At 45.1% G+C, this 26133-nt stretch overlaps 2 protein-coding genes across 2 annotated transcripts in view; both read right to left on the bottom strand.

Annotated features, from left to right (window-relative positions):
* Positions 1-12709, bottom strand: part of EIF3D (eukaryotic translation initiation factor 3 subunit D) — a 34935-nt gene extending 22226 nt beyond the window's left edge. The window contains exons 1-4 of the mRNA XM_068109215.2: positions 12323-12709; positions 5876-5921; positions 5534-5670; positions 4647-4732 (exon numbers count right to left, since the gene is read on the bottom strand). Of these exons, the coding sequence (XP_067965316.2) occupies positions 4647-4732; positions 5534-5670; positions 5876-5921; positions 12323-12445 (392 nt within the window). The 5' untranslated portion in view covers positions 12446-12709. The remainder of the gene's footprint in view (positions 1-4646; positions 4733-5533; positions 5671-5875; positions 5922-12322) is intronic.
* Positions 12710-17771: 5062 nt separating this feature from the next.
* The window catches only part of LOC137419146 (voltage-dependent T-type calcium channel subunit alpha-1G), a 640444-nt gene continuing 632082 nt past the window's right edge, over positions 17772-26133 (bottom strand). Inside the window, 1 exon segment of the mRNA XM_078768309.1 lies at positions 17772-21931. Within this exon segment, the coding sequence (XP_078624435.1) occupies positions 21245-21931 (687 nt within the window). The 3' untranslated portion in view covers positions 17772-21244.

Below are 26133 nucleotides of genomic sequence, written 5' to 3'. Positions count from 1 at the left end.
GGGTCTGAATACTTTCTGAATGCACTGTATGTGCAGAGGTTTTGATATTTATTTATCTTTCTCAGTTTTTCTCACAGGGGCACTGGTACCTTTATTTTCCAGTGTGTACCCTGGTCAGAATAGGTACACCATATCCCTGCGTGTCGTAAGAGACGACTAAGAGGGTTGGCGTCAGGAAGGGCATCCGGCCATAAAAAAAAACATTGCCTCAAAAAGAGAACCATGACAATTACAAGTACATATGGGCAGGGTGCAGCCCGAAGTGGAGATCGGTTTCTGAGGTTTGGGACATGGAATGTAGGGACAATGACAGGGAGATCAGGAGAAGTGGTGGAAGTATTGGTCAGAAGAAGAGTGGACATATGTTGTGTGCAGGAGACGAGATGGAAGGGAAGTGGTGTGAGAATGGTGAAGGGTAGGCAGGGACAGAAATACAAGTTTGTGTGGCAAGGGTGCCTGGAGGGCGTGAATGGTGTTGGTGTCCTGTTTTCTGAGGAGTTTGTAGACAGTGTGGTGAGTGTGACTAGAGTGAGTGATAGGTTGATGGTGGTGAAAATGCTGATTGGAAAGCTCTTGGTGAACGTCATCTCGGGATATGCTCCGCAGGTTGGTCGAAGCGATGAAGAGAAGGACAAGTTCTGGTGTGCGATAGAGAAGCTGATGGAAAACGTGAAAGATGAGGAAGTTGTTGTGGTGGGAGGAGACCTGAATGGACATGTGGGAAGGAGTATGGATGGTTTTGAGGGAGGTCATGGGGGTTACGGATATGGTGTGAGAAATGGAGAAGGTGAAAGGATTTTGGAGTTTGCTGATGGAGCTGATTTGTTGATTTGTAATACTCAGTTCCATAAAGAGGATAATAAGCTTGTTACATACACGTCAGGTGGGTCGACGACAACCGTTGACTACCTGATGGTGCATAGGCGAGATAGGGGGCACCTCCGGGACACAAAGGTGATCCCGGGGGAGGAGGCTGTTTCACAGCACCACTTGGTTGTCTGCGACATAAGGGTGAAAGGTGCGAGGAGAGCTCGGCGGGTGAAGTACCAACCGAGAATGAAGGTGTGGAGGTTGAAAGAGGTGACAGTAAGGGAGGCATTAAAAGAGAGGCTGAGTAGGGTAGAGGATGATGTGGTTGTTCTTGAAAGTGGTTGGATGTCAATGAAAGCTTGTCTGTTGGGAGCCGTTGGTGAGGTATGTGGATGGACAAAAGGACCACCGAGGCACTCGGAAACATGGTGGTGGGATGATGAAGTTGGAAAGAGGATTGACGAGAAGAGGAAGAAGTTCAAGGAGTGGCAGAAGGCGAAGGGTACGGGAACAGAAACAGCAGAGCATGAAAGTTATAAGGCAGCCAGGAAGGCTGCAAAGAAAGAGGTAGCAAAGGCGCAGGAGGCATGTAGGAAAATGTTCGGAGAACGCTTGGATTCGGAAGAGGGTCAGAAAGCAGTATTCAGGATTGCAAAGCAGATAGCGAAAGAGAGGTGTGATGTGATGGGGGTGAGTTGCTTGAAGGATGAAGTGGGACAAATTGTTGTCGACCCAGATGGAATTAAAGGAAGATGGAAAAGATATATGGAAATGCTGTTGAATACAGAGAATGAATGGGATGGCAACATAGAGAGTAACCCAGTTTTAGGACCGGCAGAGACGATAACTGAGAAGGCAGTTGAGGAAGCGATAAAAGCAATGAAGAGTGGAAAAGCCGGAGGGCCAACGGGAGTTGTGGGAGATATGTTGAAGGCAGCAGGAAGTTGGGGTGTGAAGAGAATGACAGAGATCTGTAATCTGGTGGTGAAAGAAGGCCGCATTCCAGTGGATGGGAACTGAGTACCCTCGTCCCTCTATACAAGGGGAAAGGTGACCCTCTGGAGTGTGGCTCGTACCGAGCGATAAAGTTATTGGAGCATGGAATGAAGGTATTGGAAAGGGTGTTGGAGAGGAGGATAAGGAAGAAAGTGGAGATCGACGAAATGCAGTTTGGATTTATGCCAGGAAGAGGAACGACAGACGCGCTTTTCATTGTGAGGCAGTTGCAGGAGAAGTACATGGAGAAGAGGAAGAAGTTGTTTTTTGGGTTTGTTGATCTGGAGAAAGCATTCGATAGGGTTCCACGCAAAGTATTGACATGGGCATTGAGGAAGTTAGGAGTGGAGGAATGGTTGATCAGAGTAGTGATGGCAATGTACAAAAGAGCGCGCACAGCTGTAAGGACGAAGGACGGGAACAGTGGTGAGTTTGAGGTGAAGGTGGGAGTGCATCAGGGGTCCGTACTAAGTCCACTACTATTTGTAGCTGTGATGGAGGTGCTGGCTCAGAACGTAAAGGAGGGTTTACCGTGGGAGTTGTTGTATGCAGATGATCTGGTGTTGATTGCGGAAAGTATGGATGGACTGAAGGAAAAGATGAACAAGTGGAAGGAATGTATGGAGACAAAAGGTCTGAAGGTGAATATCGGAAAGACGAAGGTGATGGCAAGTGGTAAAGCATGTGGTGAGGTGGAAAGAACTGGGAAGTGGCCATGTGCTGTGTGCAGGAAGGGTGGCGGAGTGAACTCCATTCAATGTACAATGTGCGCTGAGTGGGTTCATCAAAAATGTAGTGGTCTGAGAGGGTCATTAACCAGTATGGCAGCTACATTCAAATCTAAGGTGTGCACAGAGGGAGCTGCAGATGGAGGAAATGTTGAGTTGGATCTTGGAGATGGCGTGAAGCTGGAAGGTGTGAAAACATTTTGCTACCTCGGAGACATGCTGAATGGAGAAGGTGGCTCAGACTCGGCAACGGTTGCTCGAGTGAGATGTGCATGGAAGAAGTTTCGGGAACTCAGTGGCGTGCTGATGAGGAGGGGAGTGTCGCTGAAGCTGAAGGGAAAGGTGTATGCTGCATGTGTGAGAAGTGTTATGATTTATGGGAGCGAGACATGGGTAATGAACGTAGAGCAGCAACGAAGGCTGGAAAGGGTGGAAATGCGAATGGTTCGATGGATGTGCGGAGTATCGTTGAGAGAGAGGAAGACAAATGATGAATTGCGAAAGATGATGGGAATATTGCCTGTGATTGATGCTGTGAAGAGGAACAGGTTGAGATGGTTTGGTCATGTGTTGAGGAAGGATGAAAGTGACTGGTTGAGAAGAGTGATGGAAATTAATGTCGAAGGAAGTAGAGGACGGGGAAGACCGAGAAAGACTTGGCTAAAGATGGTGGAAGAAGAAATGCGGGCAAGGGGGTTAACAAGGAGAAAAACCACCGTTTAGAGGCCATTTTTCCCCGCAAAGCGGGGGTTGGCCTTTTCGGGGACCGTGGTTGTTGTTGTTTTTTGGTCCCCTTTATGAAGCAATGTTTTACGGCCGGATGCCCTTTCTGCCGCCAACCCTTTTTGTCACCTTTTTACGATAAACAGGGAATTACCAGTGTACTGGTACTCAATTTGCCGACCTCGGAAGGATGACAGGCTGAGTCAACCCCCCTGGCGTTAATTCAGCGATCGACCGGGATTCGAACCCAGGATCCTTGGATCCTAAGCTGGAACCCTAGCCGCTAGCCCAACACCAGGTTAACAAGGAGAGATGCAGAAAATAGGGCAAAATGGAGAAGATTGGCATGGGGACCGCAAGGCTAACCGCCGCTCTAGCAGGGAAAATGGCCTTAAAATGCATGTTGTTGTGTTTTTTTTTTGTTTGTTTTTTGTATACAAGATCGAGGCTCGTGAAAGAGCGAACATTTATCACACAGAAAGACAAACCGACAAACCGACACATAAAACAAATAAACATCGGGAGCGGTAGACAAGATGGGGAGAGAGGGGGAAGGACACAAACACAACATTTGAGAGCAGGAACCGAGAGACATGGAGACATCGAGAGATCTGTGGGAGGGAGAAGGCTTTGGGGGGAGGCATGGGAAAGGGGGTGGGAGAGGCATAAAACATATGGACACTGCCAGGACTACCAGGAAAGAAGTTGGAATTACAAACAAGGTGGATCTGGGGTGAATTAGTGGGGGTAGAAAAGATCAAGGTTTTGGATGGGGGAAGATAAGAGATGGTGGTGAACAGCTGTTTTAAAGACCTGGAGGGAGGAGTGGGATTGAAGGGAGTGTGGGAGTTTGTTCCAGAGGCGGGAGAAAAGAGGAATGAAGGAGTGAAGGTGAGCAGAGAGCCGAGATTTCGGCAGTTTAACCATCAGAGGCTTGCTGGCAGATCTTGTGCGACCTGTAGGAATATTTGGGGGACAGAGCACATTGAGAGCTGGGGGAGCAAGGCCGGAGAGGAGTCGGTAGAAGACAGAAAGACCACCTACCTGCCTGCGGTGAGTGAGTGAAAGGCCCTCAGAGATAGCTTCATCGCGGGAGATTCCAACATGTGTTGTGTTGTTTCTCAGTTTGATTCGTAGTTTTGCCACAAAGTTCATCATCTGTCCCACAATCTGCACTGGCAGAGTATTGGAAGACTGCCCCGCACTTTGCCATCTTCTGTTAATTTGAAAGCAGTCAATCTGATTTCTATGTTGCCCATCATGTGTAGTCCATGTGTACAGTCTGCACCTACACTTAGGTGTTCTGTGTTGGCAGCACTATAACTGAGGCAACCATTGATCATGTTCAGCTTGACAATGTCAGTTCAGCGCTTTCATTGGTCAACGTACTTTTGTTTGGCGCCCTTGGACAACGTCTGCATATTCAGCAGCTGCATCATCTGCCGGCGCTCCTTCTCTCTCCTCATGTTCCTTTGCTGTAAGCATAACGGAAACAAATAGCAGTCACAAAGCAAACGTTTGTCAATTTTTTATTTTTATTTTAAGTTTTACGTGCGATTCTTGCAGCATGGCATTTCAAAGCGATGTCCGTACAAGAAAACAAAATGTTGCCATGGTGTAACACAAATCGAACTGCTACAATGTGCACAAACATGAGCAATTATCACTTGTTACTCATAAGTCATAAGGGTAGGAGGCTGCATTTATAAACAATCTAAGAGGCAATCTATTTATTACGTATGCATTGGTGGAAGGGGTTGGCGTTCAGGTAAACGAGTGCAAGGGAAGTAGAAGGCACAAGACGGAGCAGGTCAAGCATACATAATAAATTAATGGCCCCTCTGGAGTCTAGATATTGCAAAATTCCACGATTAACACCACATGATTATCCGAGCACAGAGGAAAACACAAACTTGTATAACTGCCCACAAGGCAAGGCCCAGGGCTGACGTTTCAACCACAGAGTGATCAAAATGTCAACACCTGAGCCTTTGCTTGCTGAACAGCCAAAGTCATTGGTGGCATCATCCTTTTTGAACATTGGTCTCTCCAAGTACAACCAATCTCTACTGGCAGGTGTATGACAAAAAATTTTTTTTTAAATAATGTTTACTTTGTAAACTGTCAGCGAGATGAAATATGTAAAAAAATTGCATTCGTTTTATATAAATAGATTTACCAACAAAGTAAAAAACAAACCAAAACATGGCAACGCAAATAATCATAGACACAAAAAGGGGTGAAATTCATTCAGCGTAACGCATTCTTCCCCGTACCTGCGTGAACTTCATGCGGTTCTTTTGGAAAATCGACTTCTGCACACGAGTGGTGTCCACCAGCTGAAAACTGCCCTCGTCCTCCTCATGGAAATACGCATACTGGTTGCCTCCGCCAAACTGAGACGAATACTTGTCTGTCGGGCGAGTTGGATGATCACTTACACAATGGCATTTCACATGAGTCAAGCAGCTCAGATCATCTTTTTAAAATATCGTTTCAAATGATGAGTTAAACAAGTGTTGAAAACAAGAGTTTGCCATTTCACGTCCGGCGAGTCGTAAAGCACCTGCAGCAACAAAAACAATAATAATAAAAAACAAAAGCAGGTGACCACTTACTGGTGTAGCGTTTATCCTGATACGTCGTGCCTGTCCAGTCAGCCACCTGCAGGCAACAAACAAAGAAGGAACTGCAAGTTAAAAGAACATGTCCAAGGAACAACACTTTTATTTAATGAATGGGTAATCATTCAACCTTTTTCAAGTTTAGGCCTCAAGCCAATAACATTTTCCACTTGGGAATGGGGAAAAAAAACAAAAGAAAAATTAGAGAGTTCATAGCACACCTTAACACACGCAGTGTTGAAAAACAAGGATGTGGGCAATGTCTGCGAGTGGCAAAGTTGATTGGTCAAAATGATGTAAAATGCGGTAATATTTTGTCCAAGAAGTGATAAACAGGTTTTTGAAAGTGCCAAGGAGGCGATTTATGTTCCACAGTGTTGAAGTATGTAATATAATTTCAAAAAAAATCAAAGATTTTAGAAGTTGTAGAAAAAATAATAATCCGGAAGTTCACCGCCGCCACCAGCGTCTTTTACACCACATTACTTTACAAATTACATTAGTTCTTCCTGCCTGTTGTTTGTGTCCTTTATGAGTTTGCAACATTCTTAAAAACAGCAAGTTTCCTGTTTGGAATTATTTTCAATTTGGTTTGACCAAATAAAATGGCAGACGGAATAAAAAAGTTATCTCACTCCTCTGCGTATGCGCAATCGGGTAGAATTCAGAGCCAAAATACAGCAAAACTACAAGTTCGTTTTCCAATTTGTGTTCAAAATTTAACATTCAATTGAAATGAGGTTGTTCGTCGATCATAAACTGACGTTTTTAAACAGACAGACAAAGTCAACCTTTTGCTTAACCCCACTGTTCGCTTCGCGTTTGCAGGGCAATTAAATTAATTTCTCAAACAAAGAGCATTCTGCATCCGCTAGGTTTTCCACGAATGTAATCAGGTGCTATCTTAACTTTTTTGCTGTGTCTGATTATTAAAACCTGTTCATCAGATGTTGAAAGCCCCAATACCTTAAATTTCAATCCCACTCAATGGGTCTTCGACCCCACAAAACTAATTTACCATTCCGGCCACCAGATCCTTCTTAAGCATCACGTACTGTTGGAATCATGCTAAAATACGCAGTTTGGTGTCTGTCTGTCTCACGATTTTTGACCTCGATACATTCGGTCATTACCTATCCAATCTCAAAAAAACTTGACAGGAGGACTAAGGGTCACACAATGAAGGTTGTAGCGAATTCAGTGCCTTGGAAAACCCAAGGGGGGTTTCCCCGCGAATTGGGTTGCGTGTCGAGATGTATATCTGTGTTAAGATAGCTTTATCGTGGCGTTTTTCCAAGGCCGCTTCCAATAACAATGCCAATGATAATCGCACAATATTAATGTTATTACAAAACAATATTAATACAAATAACATCCAGTCTCCCAGAGAGGTGTTTCCTCCTTCGCCAAACGCCGTCTCAATGTGCACAAACATCTTATCGTGCCGTTTTCTTAGGAGTACCCCTTACCAGAAGTAAAATATTATAAACCACAAACACGTATGATTACCTTTTGAAGCAGTTGCTCCTGCTGTTTAACACTAAACTGGAAGGGGAAAACCAGGGTTGTTCAGTTACCAAACAGCTTGCCAAGCCTGCTGTCCTTAATAGTTTTAAATGGAGTGCTTGCTCGGATGAATAAAAACACTTGGTGAGCACTCTACAAGATGTTCGAAGATGTTCCTGAGGCCTGACCCGAGATCTACTGTAATCTTATATAACCCAGAGAGGAATGATCCTTCCTGCCGCTCCATTGGGGAACGGGTATACTAGTAATTTAAAGTTAGGACCGTGGGTCCTGAAGCTCACCTGGATCAGGAGCAACAGTCACTCAAACCCCTCACAGATCCCCTCAGACCCTGATATTTTTAATGCCGTGAACAAACTTTCGTACAGCATGGGTGATGAAGGTTGTGATCAAGTTTCATTGAAATCATGTGTGTAGTTTCAGAGAAGACAGCAAATACCTATTTTGGGGGTCAAAAACACCCCCGTAGGCCTCCCTAATGAGCGCAGATTTTAATGCGGTCAACACATCTTCGTTAGGCATCAGAAATGAAGTTTGCAGCCAAGTTTTATCAAAATCGTGTGTTTGGTTCAAGCGATAATGACTGAAGTGTTTACAGACTCACTGACTGACTGACTGACTTACTTATCTAGGGACACTGCTCGATCACATCAGCTCACAGGACTAAAGTCCAGGTGAGCTAAAAACCGATAAAAGTCAAGGTGCACCACAAATCAAGGCCTCCATTAGGAAATGCTATGTTTGTCGTGGCTCACCTGCATCTATTTGTCTATGCCAAATAGGTCTGCGCAATGGTGTTAACAGATGGAGGGGTGGAGGTGGGGAGGGGTAGGAGGGGTGAAGGGGGAGGAGATGTATGGATAAATTTTAGAGGGTAAAATACATTAATAGCTCTATGGGTTCAGGGTTTTTTTTTGGTTTTTTTTGTTTTGTTTTTTTGTATACAAGATCGAGGCTCGTGAAAGAGCTAACATTAATCACACAAAAAGACAAACCGACACACAAAACACAAAAAACAAGGGGAGCGGCAGACAAGATGGGGAGAGAGGGGGAAGGACACAAAAGAGAGGGGGAAGAGGGGGAAGAACTCTGATTAGGGGAGAACTCTGATTATATCTATGTAGATGGGTTGTACAGCAGCACCACAAATATAATGTAGTTCTATGAAGCAGTTTATGATTGGGTGGTTGAGGGAAGGATAGTAGATGCAGTATGTCTTGGATTTTCAGAAGGCATTTGATAAGATAACATGATTTTGTATACCAAGTCGAGGCTCGTGTAAGAGCGAACACATAAAACATAAAATAAAGGGAGTGGGAGACAAGAGGAGGAGAGAGAAGGAAGGACAACAGTAGAGAACAGGGACATCAGGAGATCTGTGGAAGAGAGGGGGCTGGGGCAGAGTACATGGGATAAACAGGATGGATACTACTAGGACTTACAGGAAAGAAAACGGAAGTTGGAAAAGGTGGATTTGGGGTGTTTTAACGGGGGTAGAAAAGATCAAGGTTTTGGATGGGGGAAGATGAGAGATGGTGGTGAACAGCTGTTTTAAAGACCTGGAGGGAGGAGTGGGATTGAAGGAGTTTGTTCCAGTGGTGGGAGAAAAGAGGAATAAAAGAGTGAAGGTGAGCAGAGAGTGCTGATTTTGGCAGTTTAACCATAAGAGGGTTGCTGGCAGATCTTGTGCGTCCTGTAGGAATATTTGGGGGCCAAAGCACAGACAGAGCTGGGGGAGCAAGGCCGGAGAGGAGTCGGTAGAAGACTGAAAGACCAACAAGATGCCTGCGGTGAGAGAGAGAAAAGCCCTCAGACTTAACTTCATCGCAGGAGATTCCAATGATTCTGAAAGCTTTGGTGTCAACAGCGTGAAGCCGAGCTAGGTGTGAGGCAGGAGCACCAGCCCAGAGGGGAGAACAGTGTTCCATTGAGCTGCGGATGAAAGCCTTGTATGTGGTGAGGAGATCAGGTGTGCCAAGGAAGGACTTCGCACGACGGAGTATGCCCAGTCGGCGACTGTCTTTGGAGGCCAGCTGGGAAATGTTGTTTTTCCGGGAAAGATCATGGTAGACAGTGAGACGCAAAAGCTTGAGTGACGGAACTTCCTCAAGAGGATTGTTGAGAAAGTCTTGGCTGGGTTTGAATCTCAGCACAGCTACAAGCTGTCATCCTGGTGTTTCGTAGGTCGGGCAATTCATGAATGTACATGACGTTTTCCGGCTTTCATGGTCACAATTTCCGAGGCTGGTCACTTCACTCTAGTGCCCACAAAAACAGGACGGAAAAGCAAGAAATCTAGAGAGGGTTTTCAGAGTTATCCCATAATGTGGTGCATGCTGCCAGGTTGGTTGTATTTGCCTCTGTTACGGGGTCCCCCCCTTACCTCTGGTCTCGGTGGACCTCCGACCCCCGAGAGGGTCCCCGGCAGAAAGATGTGTTATCCTTGGTTGAAATCCAGCAAATAATGAAACCCTCAATGGAACCAGCAAATGAAACAGTCAAGTCAATAATGCAACCACACCAGGTTATAAACAAACAATAATCTATATATATAAAACACAGTTTGTGTGTGTGTGTGTGTGTGTGTGTGTGTGTGTAATGTTACCGATAGACTCCTAAACGGAGAGGCTCACGTGCTTGATATTTGGCATAGACATGGCCATTGAGCCTGGGAAGAACATGGCCGACTTAAAAAAATATATTTCAGAATATTTTTTTTAACCATATTTTTACCTCAGCGCATTTCAGCGTGGAATATTATGCACGGAATCTGAGGCAGTGGCAGAGCAGCGCGCTGATTCGCTCAGAGCGATCACGTGATGTTCCAACTTTGCCGCCATAATCTCACAGTTATGCGTTCGCACGTAATTCAGTTTTTTCACATTTCAGCGAGGAACATTGCCATTCACACCACATAGGTTTTTCTTCCTTTCATCTTTCGATCCATATTTTTAACCATAATGTAGCGTAACGTAGCGTAGCTAACGTAGCGTTAGCATAACGTAGCGTAGCGTAGCGATCCTCACTCAGGATCTTCGTCAGGTTCGCGAGCGAGTTAGCCAAAACGTAAAAGTGAAAATATATCGAATTTTTTATTCATATTTACCTCAGCGCATTTCAGCGAGGAACATCATACACAGATTCTCAGCCGGTGGCAGAGCAGCGCGCTGATTCGCTCAGAGCGATCACGTGATGTCCCAACCTTGCCGCCATAATCTCACAGTTATGCGTTCGCACGTAATTCAGTTTTTTCACATTTCAGCGAGGAACATTGCCATTCACACCACATAGGTTTTTGGTCACTTTCATCTGATATTTGTGATTTATTTCAAACAAACTGAATTCCCATCTACACGGCCATGTATTCCTATTAACGTTATGTAAAGTACATAAATTGTGTGGATTACATCATTTCTGGATGTGATCAATTGCCAGTAACCATCTATATCCCTCCCCTCCCCCTCCCCTCCCCCTACCCTTCCCCCCTCCCCCTCCCCCTACCCTTCCCCCTCCCTCCCGCTCCCCCTCGCTCCCCCCCCTACCCTTCCCCCCTCCCCCTCCCGCTCCCCCCCCCCCTACCCTTCCCCCTCCCCCTCCACCCTACCCTCTCCTCCCCCTCCCCTCCCCCATACCCCTCCCCCTTCCTTTCCCCCTACCCCTTACCCCTCCCCTCCCCCTACCCCCTTCCCTCCTTTCCCCCATACCCCTTCCTTTCCCCCCTACCCCTCCCTTTCCCCCCTACCCCTTCCTTTCCCCCCTTCCCCTTCCCCATCCACTACCCTCCCCCCGACGAAACTTAGTGGAGAGGTTGTAGATGTGACAAGGACAAAATGATTAGATTTTGGTGAAGATCCGGATTCGGCTACTCGAATTTTTAAGGTGATTCTTCACCATTGGGAGATCGGGACAAAAACTATACATAGCAGGATATCTCAAAAAGTTGTGGACGGATTTGGACGAAATTGGCAGACAGGTAGTGTGTGTGACAAGGACAAAATGAATCGATTTTGATTAAGATCTGAATCTGGATTCGGATACGAGAATTATTAAATTTTCAAGTGATTCTTCACCGTTTAGAGATCGGGCAAAAAGCGATATACAACATGATATTTCAAAAAGTTATGGACGAGTTATGTGACAAGAACAAGCTGATTCGATTTTGGTTCAGGTCCGAATCCAGATCCGGCCTATCAGTGGGATCCAAAACGTAAACTGTTCAGCCTGGCGGAGGTTTGTGCTCCACCGAGTGCTGTTCTAGTTCATAATGCTCTCTTATACGATGGTTACATATAAACGTTCACTGGAGTCGTAAGATGGCTGCCAGCTGTAATTGCTCCGCCCACTTCGAGCCTCGATGGGAATCTCTCATTAAAAAAATAAATAAACAGAATAATTCCATACAAACTTCTCGCCTCCTTAAAATCAGTTTAATCAGGGGAAAAACACACACAAAAACAACGCGCCGTCGAAGCTACCACCCGCCTGCCACGTGGGGTCAGTGCAGTATTACTCTGAAGATCCCCATCGGCGCCAAATCGTTTTGTGTTATAATGACGTTTCGATAATATCCAACGCGGGATCGGATAAACAAACAATTGGGGTTCTGTCCGTCACAGAAACCATGCTTAATCCCTGGTAATAGATCACGAGGCCTCGCCCCCCCCCCCCCCCCCCGGTACCACGTGGTCACGAATTACACATCCCATTACAAACTGAAACACCCTCCCATTACACATGAGGCGTTATCAAGGAAAATGTGGAATTATACACTGGATAGCTGACGTGTCGCTAGACCGACTAGTTAAAGCACTAGTTACGAAGTCAGACGAGCTATGGCAGCTCCTCCAACCTTTCATTTGTACCGATCGGTGCTTGAATAAACGACGTGATGACGAGTTGCGCACTAGGCCTTACCTTCCCCAGCCGGTCTCCTTTACTGAAGGGCTGGTACGGCATGTCCTTAAAACGCTCGGGCACGGCACAAGGACCCCAGCCGTTCGGGTTATCCTGAATTTGTGGAGGGATGAACTTCGCCATGGTCGTTCTTCTTCTTCTCCTCGAAGCAAACGAACTCGATTCTCCTCACAGCGCAATAACTGGTAGATGGGAGATAATACAGTACACTACTGTACTGTGTAGCCCTGATAGGTACGACCGCGACACCTGGTGGCTGTACCCGAAACTTGGATATTGAACGATCGAGGAATGAATGAACGATTGAAGAATGAACGGCAAAACCCGAAACTCGGATATTGAACGAACGAAGAATGAACGATTGAGAATGAACACATTACCCGAAACTTGGATATTGAACGATCGAGGAATGAATGACCGATTGAGAATGAACGCTGTATACAAACCTTGGATATTGAACGAACGAAGAATGAATGACCAATTGAGAATGAACGCTGTACCCAAAATTTGGATATTGAACGAACGAAGAATGATGAACGATTGAGAATGAACGCTGTATACAAACCTTGGATATTGAACGAACGAAGAATGACCGATTGAAGAATGAACGCTATACCCAAAACTTGGATATTGAACGAACGAAGAATGAATGACCAATTGAGAATGAACGCTGTACCCAAAATTTGGATATTGAACGAACAAAGAATGATGAACGATTGAGAATGAACGCTGTACCCAAAATTTGGATATTGAACGAACGAAGAATGAATGACCGATTGAGAATGAACGCTGTACCCAAAACTTCGATATTGAACGAACGAAGAATGAATGACCGATTGAGAATGAACGCTGTACCCAAAACTTCGATATTGAACACACGAAGAATGATGAACGATTGAAGAATGAACGCTGTACCCGAAAATCGGATATTGAACGAATGAAGAATGAATGAGGAATGAACGAACGAATGAAATTTTTAAACCACCACCTCATATCTTCCCCAATCCAAAACCATAATATTCTCTTCCCTCGTAAATTTGGTAGACAGCGTGCATGTGTGTGTGTGTTTTGTGTGTGTGTGTTTTGTGTGTGTGTGTTTTGTGTTTGTGTGTGTGTGTGTGTGTGTGTGTGTGTGTGTGTGTGTGTGTGTGTGTGTGTGTGTGTGTGTGTATGTGTGTGTGTGTGTGTGTATGTGTGTGTGTGTGTGACAAGGACCAATCGAATCGATTTCTGACCATTATGTCCTCGTTTTCAACAATTCTTGGCACGTCCTTCCATGACTTTTCTGAACCTGGGATTGTGAAGAAAGTTTCTACCCTGCGCTTACGAAGCGAAAAGCAGGGTGTTATGATCTTGGGGTTTATTGCGGAAGGGTCGCTCAATAATGAAGGTACGCTCGTCGGACTGGTTGCTTGGTAATGATGAGCAGCTGTGGCCATTAAGGTGTATCTCAGGTGGAATGCCGGGTCGGTTGTGGAACCAAAATAGCTCCTTTTTATTTATTTTCTTCCAATTTTATTTTCATTCTTCTGGTAAAAGACCTTCCTTATCTACATTCTTTCCCCTTTTGGGGCCTCTACATGATTTCATGAGTGAGAACCTCATGAGTGGTCTGAGAAGGGAATGAAGAGAGGAAGAGGACGTACGTGGCTGAGGAGAAAGGCAGGCGAGAGAGAGAGAGAGAGAGAGAGAGAGAGAGAGAGAGAGAGAGAGAACGAGGCGAGAGAGAGAGAGAGAGAGAACGAGGCGAGAGAGAACGAGAGAACGAGAGAACGAGAGAGAGAGAGAGAGAACGAGGCGAGGAGAGACAGGAACGAAGGCACGACGCGCACCTGGTTTTGCTCCCTCCTCCTCCCCCAAGGGCTGCCAGTTGAAGGAACCACCTGCATGGAAGGGACAGGTGTGGGACTGGTGTGGAAGAGAACCTATCGGGGCATGGTGCACCGTGCGTCGTGTAGCAAAAACGGAGGGAGCAGAAGTGTGTGCTCCTCATGGAGTATCGTCTTGGCCAACCTCCTGAGGCAATGTGCTGTTTCCTGGTGTTGGAAGAGTTGCTCTTATCCATTGGTTCGTGAGGTTCGACGACACGTTCCGAGAGAGGGAAAGGTGGTGAGGCGCCATCTTTGGGGCCTGCGGCTGAAACGGGGCCCCTGGAAGTCATCTCCAGTCAGGCCTGTCCCCCCCCCCCCCCCACCCCCTCTTTTCCTTATACTTATTATTTTTCTTGAGACGTTGGCAAATATAATTTTGTTATTTTTCCTTCTCTTCCCTCCTTGGGATTAGATAGGGATATCTGACGGGGCATTTGATTGTCTTGTCTGTATTGTCTTGGTGCCTGCCTGTCTTTATTTAATTACTTATTCTTTACCCACATATGTCCGTGGGATTTTCCTATAGTTATTGTTTTGTTTGGTTGTATATTCTGTGTTTTGGTTTATCCTGAGTAAAGGATTTGCATTCATTCCACTGTTTTGAATATTCATTGCATTACTGGATTGGCATACATTCGCGTACTGTGTATCGGTGAGTGGAGGTGTAAAGTTGCTTCAGCCATCGGATTGATAACTTCGCTCAGTCACATCTGACTGCTTAAACGGAGTGACACACACCACATGTTTTAAGCCACCAGACGTTGGCCTTGACGTCCATTTTGAGGCCAGCAAAGGCTTCTATCGGTGTATATTGGGTGTGGGGTCAGGTGGTGCTGCCACCGGTCTGTGAGGAAAAGATATACCTCCATAAGGTCATGATCTCCATAGCTTTCCAATGTCCAACATGTCCCGAAAACCCAGTCGGGGAAAAGCTCACCACTATGAGGGCAATACCTCCATACCATTTCAATGCACAACATTTGCCAGAACCCATACCTATTTTTTTCCAGATTAGTAATGAGGTATAATTCAGATATAAATCATTAAAATTATGAAATAACTCAGAAAAGTGTGTGGTTGGTTGTTATCTCCATATGCGGGTATCAGAAGGTGGTGGCCATCACAGGTGTCACAGTAGCCATCTCCATGTATGCGTGCATATACAGTCACATGAAAAAGTAAGTACACCCCATGTAAAGTTTTGACTTTTTCAACATATTTCAACATACAGCCAGTTGATCTTCATTTAAACAATATTGAGAGATAAAGGTGATATAATATAACAAATATCATGAAACATTTACATTTTGTAGTCCATTGTATAATTTAAATAAACATAAATGCAAATTTTGCATGTGGAAAAAGTAATTTTTTTTGCCTTCGGAGGCAAAATCGGAGGTTCGGAGCTGTTGGTTTTTTTTTTTCATTCCCATCGGAGCTGCCGTTTTCAGGTCAGTCTTTGCTGCCTTTGAAACCCTTGTATTCGGCGTAGTCCTCGGTCCTTTCCGTCCAAGGCGAGAGGGAGCATGCCGCCTCCCTGTGTGATTTAATTTGTTATTCCCAAACCGCAGTCAAACGCAATCATGCGTACAAATAGTTGTGTGAGTATGCGTGTGTTGGGGCAGGAAGTTGTTGTAATTTGTTCAGGGTACCAACGATAGCTCACCTACTCTTCGTGAAAGGCACTGTGGGATCTTTAACGTCCACCAATTAATGCCAGTAGATGGGACTCTAGTTTAACATCCATCCGAGGAACGGCACACACATTGATAAATCATCCTGCCTGTGAAACACTGGGATGGCAGTTTAAAGCTGGGTCAGAAATCAAACATACAGTCGTGGTCAAAAATATTGGCACCCTTGCACTTTTTTCAAGTAACGCACAATTTACTCTAAAACAAGTTGAAATTGACAAGAGTATTTGGTCTCCACAATTCTTTATTTCACTGTTAATATTACAGAACCTTTGTTTTTGATTCAGAACTTAATTTATCCTTTTAAATCAGAAAATAAAAAGAAATGGCATTGACAAAATTATTGACACCCTCGACTAAATATTTGGTAGCACAGACTTTGGACAAAATAACTGCAGTCAAGCGCTTCCTATAGCCATGAATGAGCTTCCTACACATCTCCACTGGCAGTTTGGCGCACTCTTCTCGTGCAAACTGCTCCAGTTCTCCCAGATTTGAAGGTGCCTTCTCCCAACTGCTGTTTTGAGATCTCTCCACAGGTGTTCAATGGGATTTAGATCTGGATTAATTGCTGGCCACTTCAGAACAGTCCAGCGTTTTGTCTTGAACCATTCCTGAGTGCTTTTTGAAGTGTGTTTGGGGGTCATGGTCCTGCTGCAAGACCCATGACCTTCGACGGAGACCCAGCTTTCTGACACTGGGTTGAACATTGCGCTCCAAAATACATTGGTAATCTCCTGATTTCATGATGCCATGCATACATTCAAGGTACTCAGTGCCAGAGGCAGCACAGCAAACCCAAAACATCACTGAACCACCTCCATGTTTGACTGGAGGGAAGGTGTTCTCTTCTTTGAAGGCTTCATTTTGTTTTCTGTAAACATAGAGATGATGTGCTTTACCAAAAAGCTCTAATTTGGTCTCATCTGTCCACAGTACATTCTCTCAGAAGAATTTTGGCTTGTTCAGGTGTGTTTTGGCAATCTCCAGTCGGGCTTTCTTATCTCTCTCTCTCAGCAGTGGGGTCCTCCTGGGTCTCCTACCATAGAACCCCCTTTCATTGAATTGACGACGGATTGTGTGAGTTGAAACTGTCGTACCTTGTGTCTGAAGGTCAGCTTGAATCTGTTTGGCAGTTGATCGAGGTGCTTTCTCCACCAATCGAACAATCCTTCGCTGCAATCTTCAATCAAGTTTTATCTTGCGGCCACGTCCAGGGAGGTTGGCTACAGTGCCATGGGCCTTAAACATCCTGACAACATTGCGTACACTGGACACAGGGACATCAAGGTCTCTGGAGATGGGCATGTATCCTTGAGATTGTCCATGCTTGGCTACAATCTTATGTCTGACCTCCTCAGACAATTCTCTGGTTTTCTTTCTTTTCTCCATGCTCATTCCAGTACACAGTGACACAAAACAGCACAATGACTCCTTTACTCTATTCAAACTAGTTGAATGAGTGATTTTTATATTGCAGGCACCTGCAACTCACCATAGGAAAGTTAAGTTGCAAAGTAAAGGAGAATCACCTGCTTGAAATCTAATTATTTCTAACAACTTCAAAAAGGTGCCAATAATATTGTCCGGGCCATTTTAGGACTTCTGTGTGGAATAAGTTAAGATTTCGTAATTTTTAAAGCTTTTTTTGTTTTGTTCCACTGCAAACCAAAGAAATACATATGTGGATGCCAAAAGATTTTTTAATTTCAACAATTTTCTGGAAGAAATGGTGCATTATTTGAAAAAAGTGCAAGGGTGCCAATATTTTTGGTCACGACTGTATGTACCCTCTGGGCTATCCTGCCAACCCAGCACATCCATATGCTGACCAATGACGTCATCGTATATTCTACAAAATTCATATCTCACACGATGCACCAATTGACAAAAATACAATTTTTATTTGTTTACACGAATATTTTTTTAATATAAATTACAATTCAGGTTATATTGGTTAACTCTAACTTGGAGCATCCCCTTAGGTAATACAAGGGAAGGCAGGTCCACACCAGGAGCAACAAAAGGTTATCCGTGTTTTCCTTTATTGATTTTTAACTGGGCCTTCAATATGAGCGTGTTTACAGCACCGGCCTGACCTTTGAAGAACTTGTCGTGTGGGAGATGAATGGCGGAGGCAAATGAAGAGGGGCAGGTGTTTTGGGGGGCAGGGTGGGACATTGCAATGGGAAGAACCAACAATAATAGTTATTTCTGAACTACAATAAAATGTGGATTACAAGGTTGACTTCCACACATATGCAAAGTTTGTCCCATAACAAACCCATGAGCCACAGATCATAAAACGGTCAGCTATGGGTTAGCCAGGTGCTGTGACCTATAACATGACTTATTGCTGTTTAATGTTTAAAGAGCGATGGTCTACATTTTCACTCGTTCGCTTTTATTCGCATATGCAAACAAAAGTTCCAATAGAATGTAGTCCCGATAACGGGTATGGTGAAAAATGGTTGTGCAGTTGCAGACATATTAACAATATTGTTATTGCAAGTATTGCAAGGGAAGTCAAAGTTTTTTTTTTGTTTTGTTTCCTGTTCCAGAAAGTTCCAGAGCCAGCGGAATTGGGAAACTCACCCGCTGATTGGAGGAATTCTGCATGCCTGGATCCCTGCATTGGAAAGAATTGGAATTGGAAGAATTGGAAAGAAAGGACACATACACCGAGCTTGGTGGCCGCAGGTCCATTTCTTTGTCGGTGAGGGAATAAAACCTTAGACTTATACCGATGATACTACCGGTAGAACAGGATGTTGAAAGATCTAAAAGATTTCTCTTCTGTAGGAATTTACAGCACAATTCAAATACTATTCCTCTGTTTTGGGATGTTGACAAATGAGAATATCCAGAGATTTTCTCATTAATCGATGCTGGTTTGACCTTCCAAATGGGGGAGCTATCACCCTGACCAAATTGCAAACTCTGACTCTAACTTACAGGGGGAACTCCAGTGGTGCAACCACCCTCCCCGGAAATGACGCAAAGCACCAGTCAGGTGCTGCACACAGAAGGAAATGAATTCACTCTTAAAACTGAAGATATACCAAAAAATAAAACTCCGGCTGGAACTTTTGGGATTTTGATCGTCGCGAACTCGGTGGTAACATTTGCACACGCCTTTCCTACGAGTCCTAGATTTCATAATTATAAGATCAATATGATTGGTCATTATAATGCCAAAATAAATATCTCCGGATGGCTGTCCCACACTGGATGAGACGATGTGGATCTATTTGAAAGGTTAAGTAAAATATAGACAGGTTAAGACACTGATAACAAGGTTCCGATAGCCAGGTTAACTAGAAAGACAAGCAGATCGAATGCTGGTTTAATTAAGTAGTGTGGCATTAGCCGGTGACGTGTCACTAATGGTTCCATGCATTGATAAACAAGACAGGAAGTGTGACTAAGTAACAATATTAACTACACCAAGAACCGTCGACGAGGTTGGATCCAACCTTGGGTGAGGTAACAAAAACCTGGTTTGAACAAAAGAATATTCAATGTAAAACACAAATAGAAAACCTTCTTTCCTCCAGCTTCTGGTCCTAAAAAGACTCAACTTATCGTCAGTAGTTAATAATACAATATAGCAAATGCACAAAAAGTCTAGGCTGAAAAAATAGACTCTTCAACAGCAGCCGGAGCAGATATGTACAGGAAATTCAACTGCAATACAAATCGAACGTTCTCCGTGCCAACATCGACAGGCACGTGGAAAGAAACGACTCAAGACACAGTCAGTGGCAGGTGCCAAACATGAGCTGGTAAGATGGCCGCCTGGTTACACGTTTCCGGTACATTGGGAAATGGCGTCTTCGGTGAATCGAGAAGGCTGTTAAATTAAAGATGCTGGATTAAAGATGCTTGTAAGATGGCCGCCGGATAGTGTGCCACCGAGAGACCGGGATGGTGAACGGGTACTGAAGCGGGGGTCTGCCGGAAAAGCGAGTGGGCACTGTTAACGCAACTGTTTCCAGAAGGTGAAGAGCTGACCCGACTGCCAGAGTGTGCCAATGGATTGCAAGCTGCCTATGGGAATCAAAAGGCTTTTACATGGACCACTGCGCGAAATCCCGTTCCAACTGCAGAGAAGGTGCATCAAATCGTTCCGCATCCCTTTCACCAAAGAGCCGTGACCGAACCACCGTCTTGCGTGTCCGAGCAACGTCGCAACGGACCGGCAGTCTTAATCGAAAGGGAGAGCGACTCGAAACACTGCGCTCCACGACGATGTTTTTTGCTTCACATGGACTTCCACGCAAATGAATGGTACCGAATGACTGAAATGTAATAAATAATATCTAAGGAGGTATACTGAGCTCCTTGCACAGTGATTATACGTTACATTAGAGCACGGAATCAAGTCTTTAAGTGTAAACTTTTTCGATACAAGTTAATTGACCAGACGAGGCAATCGCACTTACAGTTGGAAAAATAACAAACTATTCGCAAAACTCCCTGCCCATCAAAGGTCTAGGGTAATGAATCTAACTAACTACCTTACTTTATAATATCTTCCCCCTCTGCCTACAGTTTCACTTCTAAGGTCTCTGTGCATGTATTCCACATTTTATTTATTTAACATATACAAGTCCCAAAACCGAACATCCCCGCGTACAAGTAAAATGCATCTCCAGTGTGGTTTGCTTGTCACAGGCACACAGACTTGCTTTGGAAAAATAAAAACAATAAAATCGTGAATTGCCAACTCGCTTAAAACACGTCTCGCGACTCGAGCCGGACGTATGTCTCCTTGTCAGAACTTCGAGTTGCGGTAATTTTAAAACCCTCCAAAAAAAACAAGTTGAAAACGGTTTTAGAACACACGCTTGATTACGAGTTCTGCAAGTACGAGTACAAGTATATTCTGGAATATTGAAACGTATATTTTAATAATTCTTGTGTATATTTATTTTCTCAGAAACCTATTGGTTCATTTATTGCTGGGGTTGAGTCGAGGGGAACACTATTGTCCCAGCTGGTCCGATTTTTAAGGAGAATGTCTGTGTGTGTTTTACTGCTATGGTTCGATGGACTTTTGCAAACATATGGAACATAAAAGTTGTTGCTTTCCTCAAAATACATTTACGTGACGAGTATAATGTCCATTTTGTTGTCTATCATTTCCTTATTGCAGCGCCTTGTTTGCTTCCACGACAAATGCTCTTAACTTATCTGGAAGTGTCGGGTGTAGAGTAAAAGGAAGTGGGGACAGAGGGGTGGAGGATGGGAAATGAAAAACAGAATCAGACAATTCAAAAAAGTTAGTCGAAGGCAAATAGATTTTAAAAAGTGCAAAATAACAATTGGGATAAAGGAAATAAATTCAGAGAGATTCAGATAAGCAACTTTTTCTGTTCTTCATCATGGCTAAGCCTTCTGGCAGGAAGGCCATGGTATTGCTCCAGCATTTGAGAAGGCAATAGCGAAGACGCTGGATTTGGTTGGAGAGCCGGGGGTGCCAGGAGCACGGGTGGCACATCGAGAGGACTGGGCGCGTCTGCCTGAACTGGTTGCGCCATCAAGAAGGGTGTCGGTGAAGGGGAATGAGAGACCCTCGAGGATGGCGGAGGTGGTGGTGGTGGAGTAAACAGTAGCGGAACAGGCGTCAGTGTTCGAGCAGGCAGCGGTACATTTTTGGCCGTTTGTTCTCCAACAAGGAACTGCGGACATACTTCAATCGAGTGCCGACGGGTGTCGTCCACCCAGGCGGGGCGTGCTAGGAAGCCTCGCGTGTCCACACTGAAACACTTTTTCAAGTCTCGCCCAAATGGTCCTGGGGGGCTGGGACACCATCCTTTCAGGACCTCTCGAGCCATCGTCTGTGAAACCTCCTCGTCCTCTTTTCCTGAGGATTCCTTGAAAGGGAACTGTCGTGTGTCTGACCTGAAGCGATTCGGACTTGGGAGTTGCGGTGTTGGTAGCAGAGGTTTCGGAAGGGGTGACAACAGACTCTCGGCGTTGCTCTTCTCTTCCTGGGGTTCGATGATTATGTTGTCAACGGAGTCCAATCGCACAGCCACCTGGAAGAAAGAAAACACACAGGAGAGATGCAAATCAATTCTCTCAACCTACTTTAATGTCTAAAATTATTAGTCAACCCACCACCTAACACACTGGTCTCTTTGCCTTGAAATGTTTTTGTAGAGGTGAATTTAAAATAAAACTTATTTGATTGTAAGACAAGAGGTTGGGTCATCCTGCTGGACGAACCAGAATTTCTCAATGTCCATCAACAACCTTTTGAGATATCCTGCTCACAGACATACAGACAAACAGACAAATGTGAAAACACAACCGATGCCCACCCTCGGTGGCGGAGGTAAGAAAAAAAGTAAATGCAGAAAAGGGCAATTCTGTCCAACCAGTCGGCATCATTTTTTAAAATTTTATGTTGTAGGCTCCAGGCACGGACTGTATAGCCCTCATCAAGGACAGGTATTAATTAAATAAAGGAGAAGAAAAGTGTATGATGAAAAGTGTATGATGTTTGTTTGCGAGAAAGGTTAAAGCTAGCCCGGTAGCTATAGTTTGAGTGAGACAGAAAGTAAGACCAGCAATACTAACACGGAGAGTGTAAGATTGTTCCGGGCACCACTTTAACGCTCCTACGTCAGGAAGGTAGTACCACCCTGGGCGGTTGCTGTCTACAACCTACTACCTTCATGTCTCCACTCCCACACGAGAACATGCCTATCTACCTCAAGACTAGAACACAACCTGATAAGGCGCTGAACAAATTCCAAATTCCTGCAATCTTCAGTTGAGCATCCTACGACAGAATGGCAACCTGTGCACAATTCATTTTGCCCTTGTGTTTCAGGAGTTGCTGCAAACACCCTGATACTCTGTCAAGAGTATGAGCCTCTACTAGACCAAACCAGACCTGTGTGTGCACGTATCATTTGAGCATGGAATGCAATCTATCGGTTGTGACCCAACATTCACAAATTCTATATGCACCGTCTTTCTTATTCCTGGACTTGCTAGAGTACTGTTGTGCAGGTAGCTTCTCTTCATATGCTCTCTTACCTGCATCCTCTCCAAAAGGACCATCTGGCAAACCCTCCCATCTACTTTCTTAACAATCTTCTGAGCAAGTTCAATCATTCGGACTCCTGGGTCTCACTATCAGCCATGATCTTTCTTGGGTAAACCACATTTCCAAGTTGGCGTCCAAAGCCAACCGCCAAATGGGCAAATTCCATTATACCAAGTCCTTCCTTGGCACACCTGAACTCCTATCTACCTACAAGGCCTTAATCCACAGCTTGATGGAGTACTACTCTGACCTCTGGGCTGGCTCCCCTGCCTCGCATCTTGCTCAGCTTGACACCTTCAAGGCCTTCAAGATCATTGGAATCTCCCACGATGAAGCTGAGTCTATGAGCCTATCACTTCGCCACCGCAGACATGCTGGTGTCCGCTCTGTCTTCTGTTCTCCGCCTCCTTTCTGGTCTTACACCCTCTGCTCCTTCCTCCATGCTTTGTCCCTCCCAGGTTTCTGCAGGTCACACACAGTCCACCATCAACCCCCTTCTGGTTAAACTACCTAAATCCAAGATCACTGCTCATCCCCACTGATTCACTCCTCTTTTTCCACCTGTGGAGACAACTTCCACTTCCTCTTCAATCTCATCTCTTCAAACCATGTCTTCAAAACAACTTTTTTGATGAGTTGACTTATTCAAGCTTTAATTGGATGGTCGACATGAGATAGCATCAGGATAAGTCTTGTTTTCTTATTTAAATGAAGTAAATATCTTCATAACTGCCCCATGAATGATCGTCATTGCATTTGTCCTCTGTTCCTGGTCCTCTGTTCAGTGTTCTGAACAGTGGGAGTAGGCAGTTCACCACCATTTCAAATCTTCCACAATCCAAAACCATATTTTCTACCCTCATTAACCCCACACTCCACCTCAATCCCTCCTATTAACAAATTTTTGAGTTTTCCCTCCTGAGAGTTTCCTTCTGTATCCATCTTGTCCACCCCATGCGTCCTCTCCTGCCCCCATTCCTCCCCACACCCATTGTTTGTCCAAGTATCCCTCTGTCTTGGCCTTCAACTCTGCTGTTCCTTTTGTCATGTTACGTCCTGAACTGTTCAGTGTACTAATTTGAGCTCTTCCATGAGCCTCGACTATGTATAAAACCATCAAAAGAAAATCTCTTCAATGTGTAGATGTTTGAAAGACCTCAAGGAGTATGACGATATGTTGATTTGTGCCTGTGAATAGGGGCAGAGAGGTGTATGTGAGGAACAAGACAGATTAGCACTTCAATATGATCAAGTTCATCAGTGATGGGAGCACATATCGAAGTCTCACAGGAGACCTGACCAAGAGACAAAGATAAACAGCAGATTGATCACCTTAAGAGAGGCAGGGAAGGTGTATTTTACACACTACACTTCCTGCTCGACGGCAGCTCCAAGTCTTTAAGGATTACCTGAGATTCACAAGGTGGACCCACCTTTTCGGACATTTCGCATCTTACGGACCCTAGTGGCGCCAAGGTTAAACATCGCCATCACATCTTACGGACACCAAGGTTAAATTTTTGGTCCGATTATAAAAAATTATAATTTTCCCGTAAGTTTGGATTAATTTGAAGTAACTTGTACTTCCTATTTTTTTTTCTCCGAGGAGCGTTTCTGTGTTTCAGGGTGGGACAGACAGACAGCATTAACCTAATATATATATATATATATATATATATATATATATATATATATATATATATATATATACATACATACATACATACATACATACATACATACATACATATATACCAGTGGGGTCACCCGTGGGAATCCCACGGGCATGGACATGTGTGACATTTGGACATCTTCATTTAGATGCTGCATATTCAGTTTTACAAAATGGTTACTGCCAATTTATCAGATCCACAAATGATGTAATCCACACAATGTATTTACTTCTGATAACATGTGAATGCATGTGCGTGCACATGGGAAATACAGTTTGAAATGTGTCAGTCCACCTAATGTAAAATGTGACTTCAAAAGCTCAAATCCTCTCCCTCCCACCCCCATCCCTCCCACATCATGCACACTGCACCGGGGAGTGGATCACCCACAGGAGAGTAGGTCCCACACACACACACGGGGGAGTGGGTCACACACACACACAGGGAAGTGGGTCACTCACACACACGGGGGAGTGGATCACACACGCACATGGGGGAGTGGATCACACACGCACACGGGGAGTGCGTCACACACTCACACGGGGGAGTGCGTCACACACGCACACAGGGGGAGTGCATCACACACGCACACGGGGGAGTGCAGCACACACACACACACATACACACGGGGGAGTGCATCACACACGCACACGGGGGAGTGGCTTATGCACACACACGGGGAAGTGGGTCACACACACACGGGGGGGAGTGGGTCACAGACACACGGGGGAGTGGGTCACACACACACACGGGGGAGTGGGTCACTCACACACACACACAGGGGAGTGGGTCACACACACACATGGGGGAGTGGGTCACACACACACATGGGGGAGTGCGTCACACACACACATGGGGGAGTGCGTCACACACACACATGGGGGAGTGTGTCTCACACACACACACACACGGGGGAGTGCATCTCACACACACACACAGGGGAGTGCATCACACACACACATGGGGGAGTGCGTCACACACACACACACATGGGGGAGTACGTCACACACACATGGGGGAGTGTGTCACACACACACACACACACGGGGGAGTGCGTCACACACAAATACGGGGGAGTGCGTCAAACTCAAACACGGGGGAGTGCGTCAAACACACACATGGGGGAGTGCGTCACACACACACATGGGGGAGTGCGTCACACACACATGGGGAGTGCGTCACACACACACATAGGGGAGTGCGTCACACACACACATGGGGGTGTGTGTCACACACATGGGGGTGTGTGTCACACACACACACACATGGGGGAGTGCGTCACCCACGCAGGGGAGTGGGTCATACACACACGGGGGAATGACCACCCACATACATGCCCCACATTACTTAACCTTGAGCTAAAGACAGGCCGGATACACATGACGCATATGGAGCATATTCTGACGTCGAGAGCAAGTCGCACCAAGAACCTGATAAAACAACGTACACAACACATGACAGCACGGGATCATGATGAATGGCAGCAGCCACTTCCGCAGCGATTATAGTT

Source organism: Myxine glutinosa, chromosome 1, assembly GCF_964187855.1.
Source record: "Myxine glutinosa chromosome 1, kmMyxGlut1.1, whole genome shotgun sequence".
Taxonomy (NCBI): Eukaryota; Metazoa; Chordata; class Myxini; order Myxiniformes; family Myxinidae; genus Myxine; species Myxine glutinosa.
The sequence above is the reverse complement of the archived record's forward strand: the minus strand, read 5'-3'. Positions and strand labels throughout refer to the sequence as shown.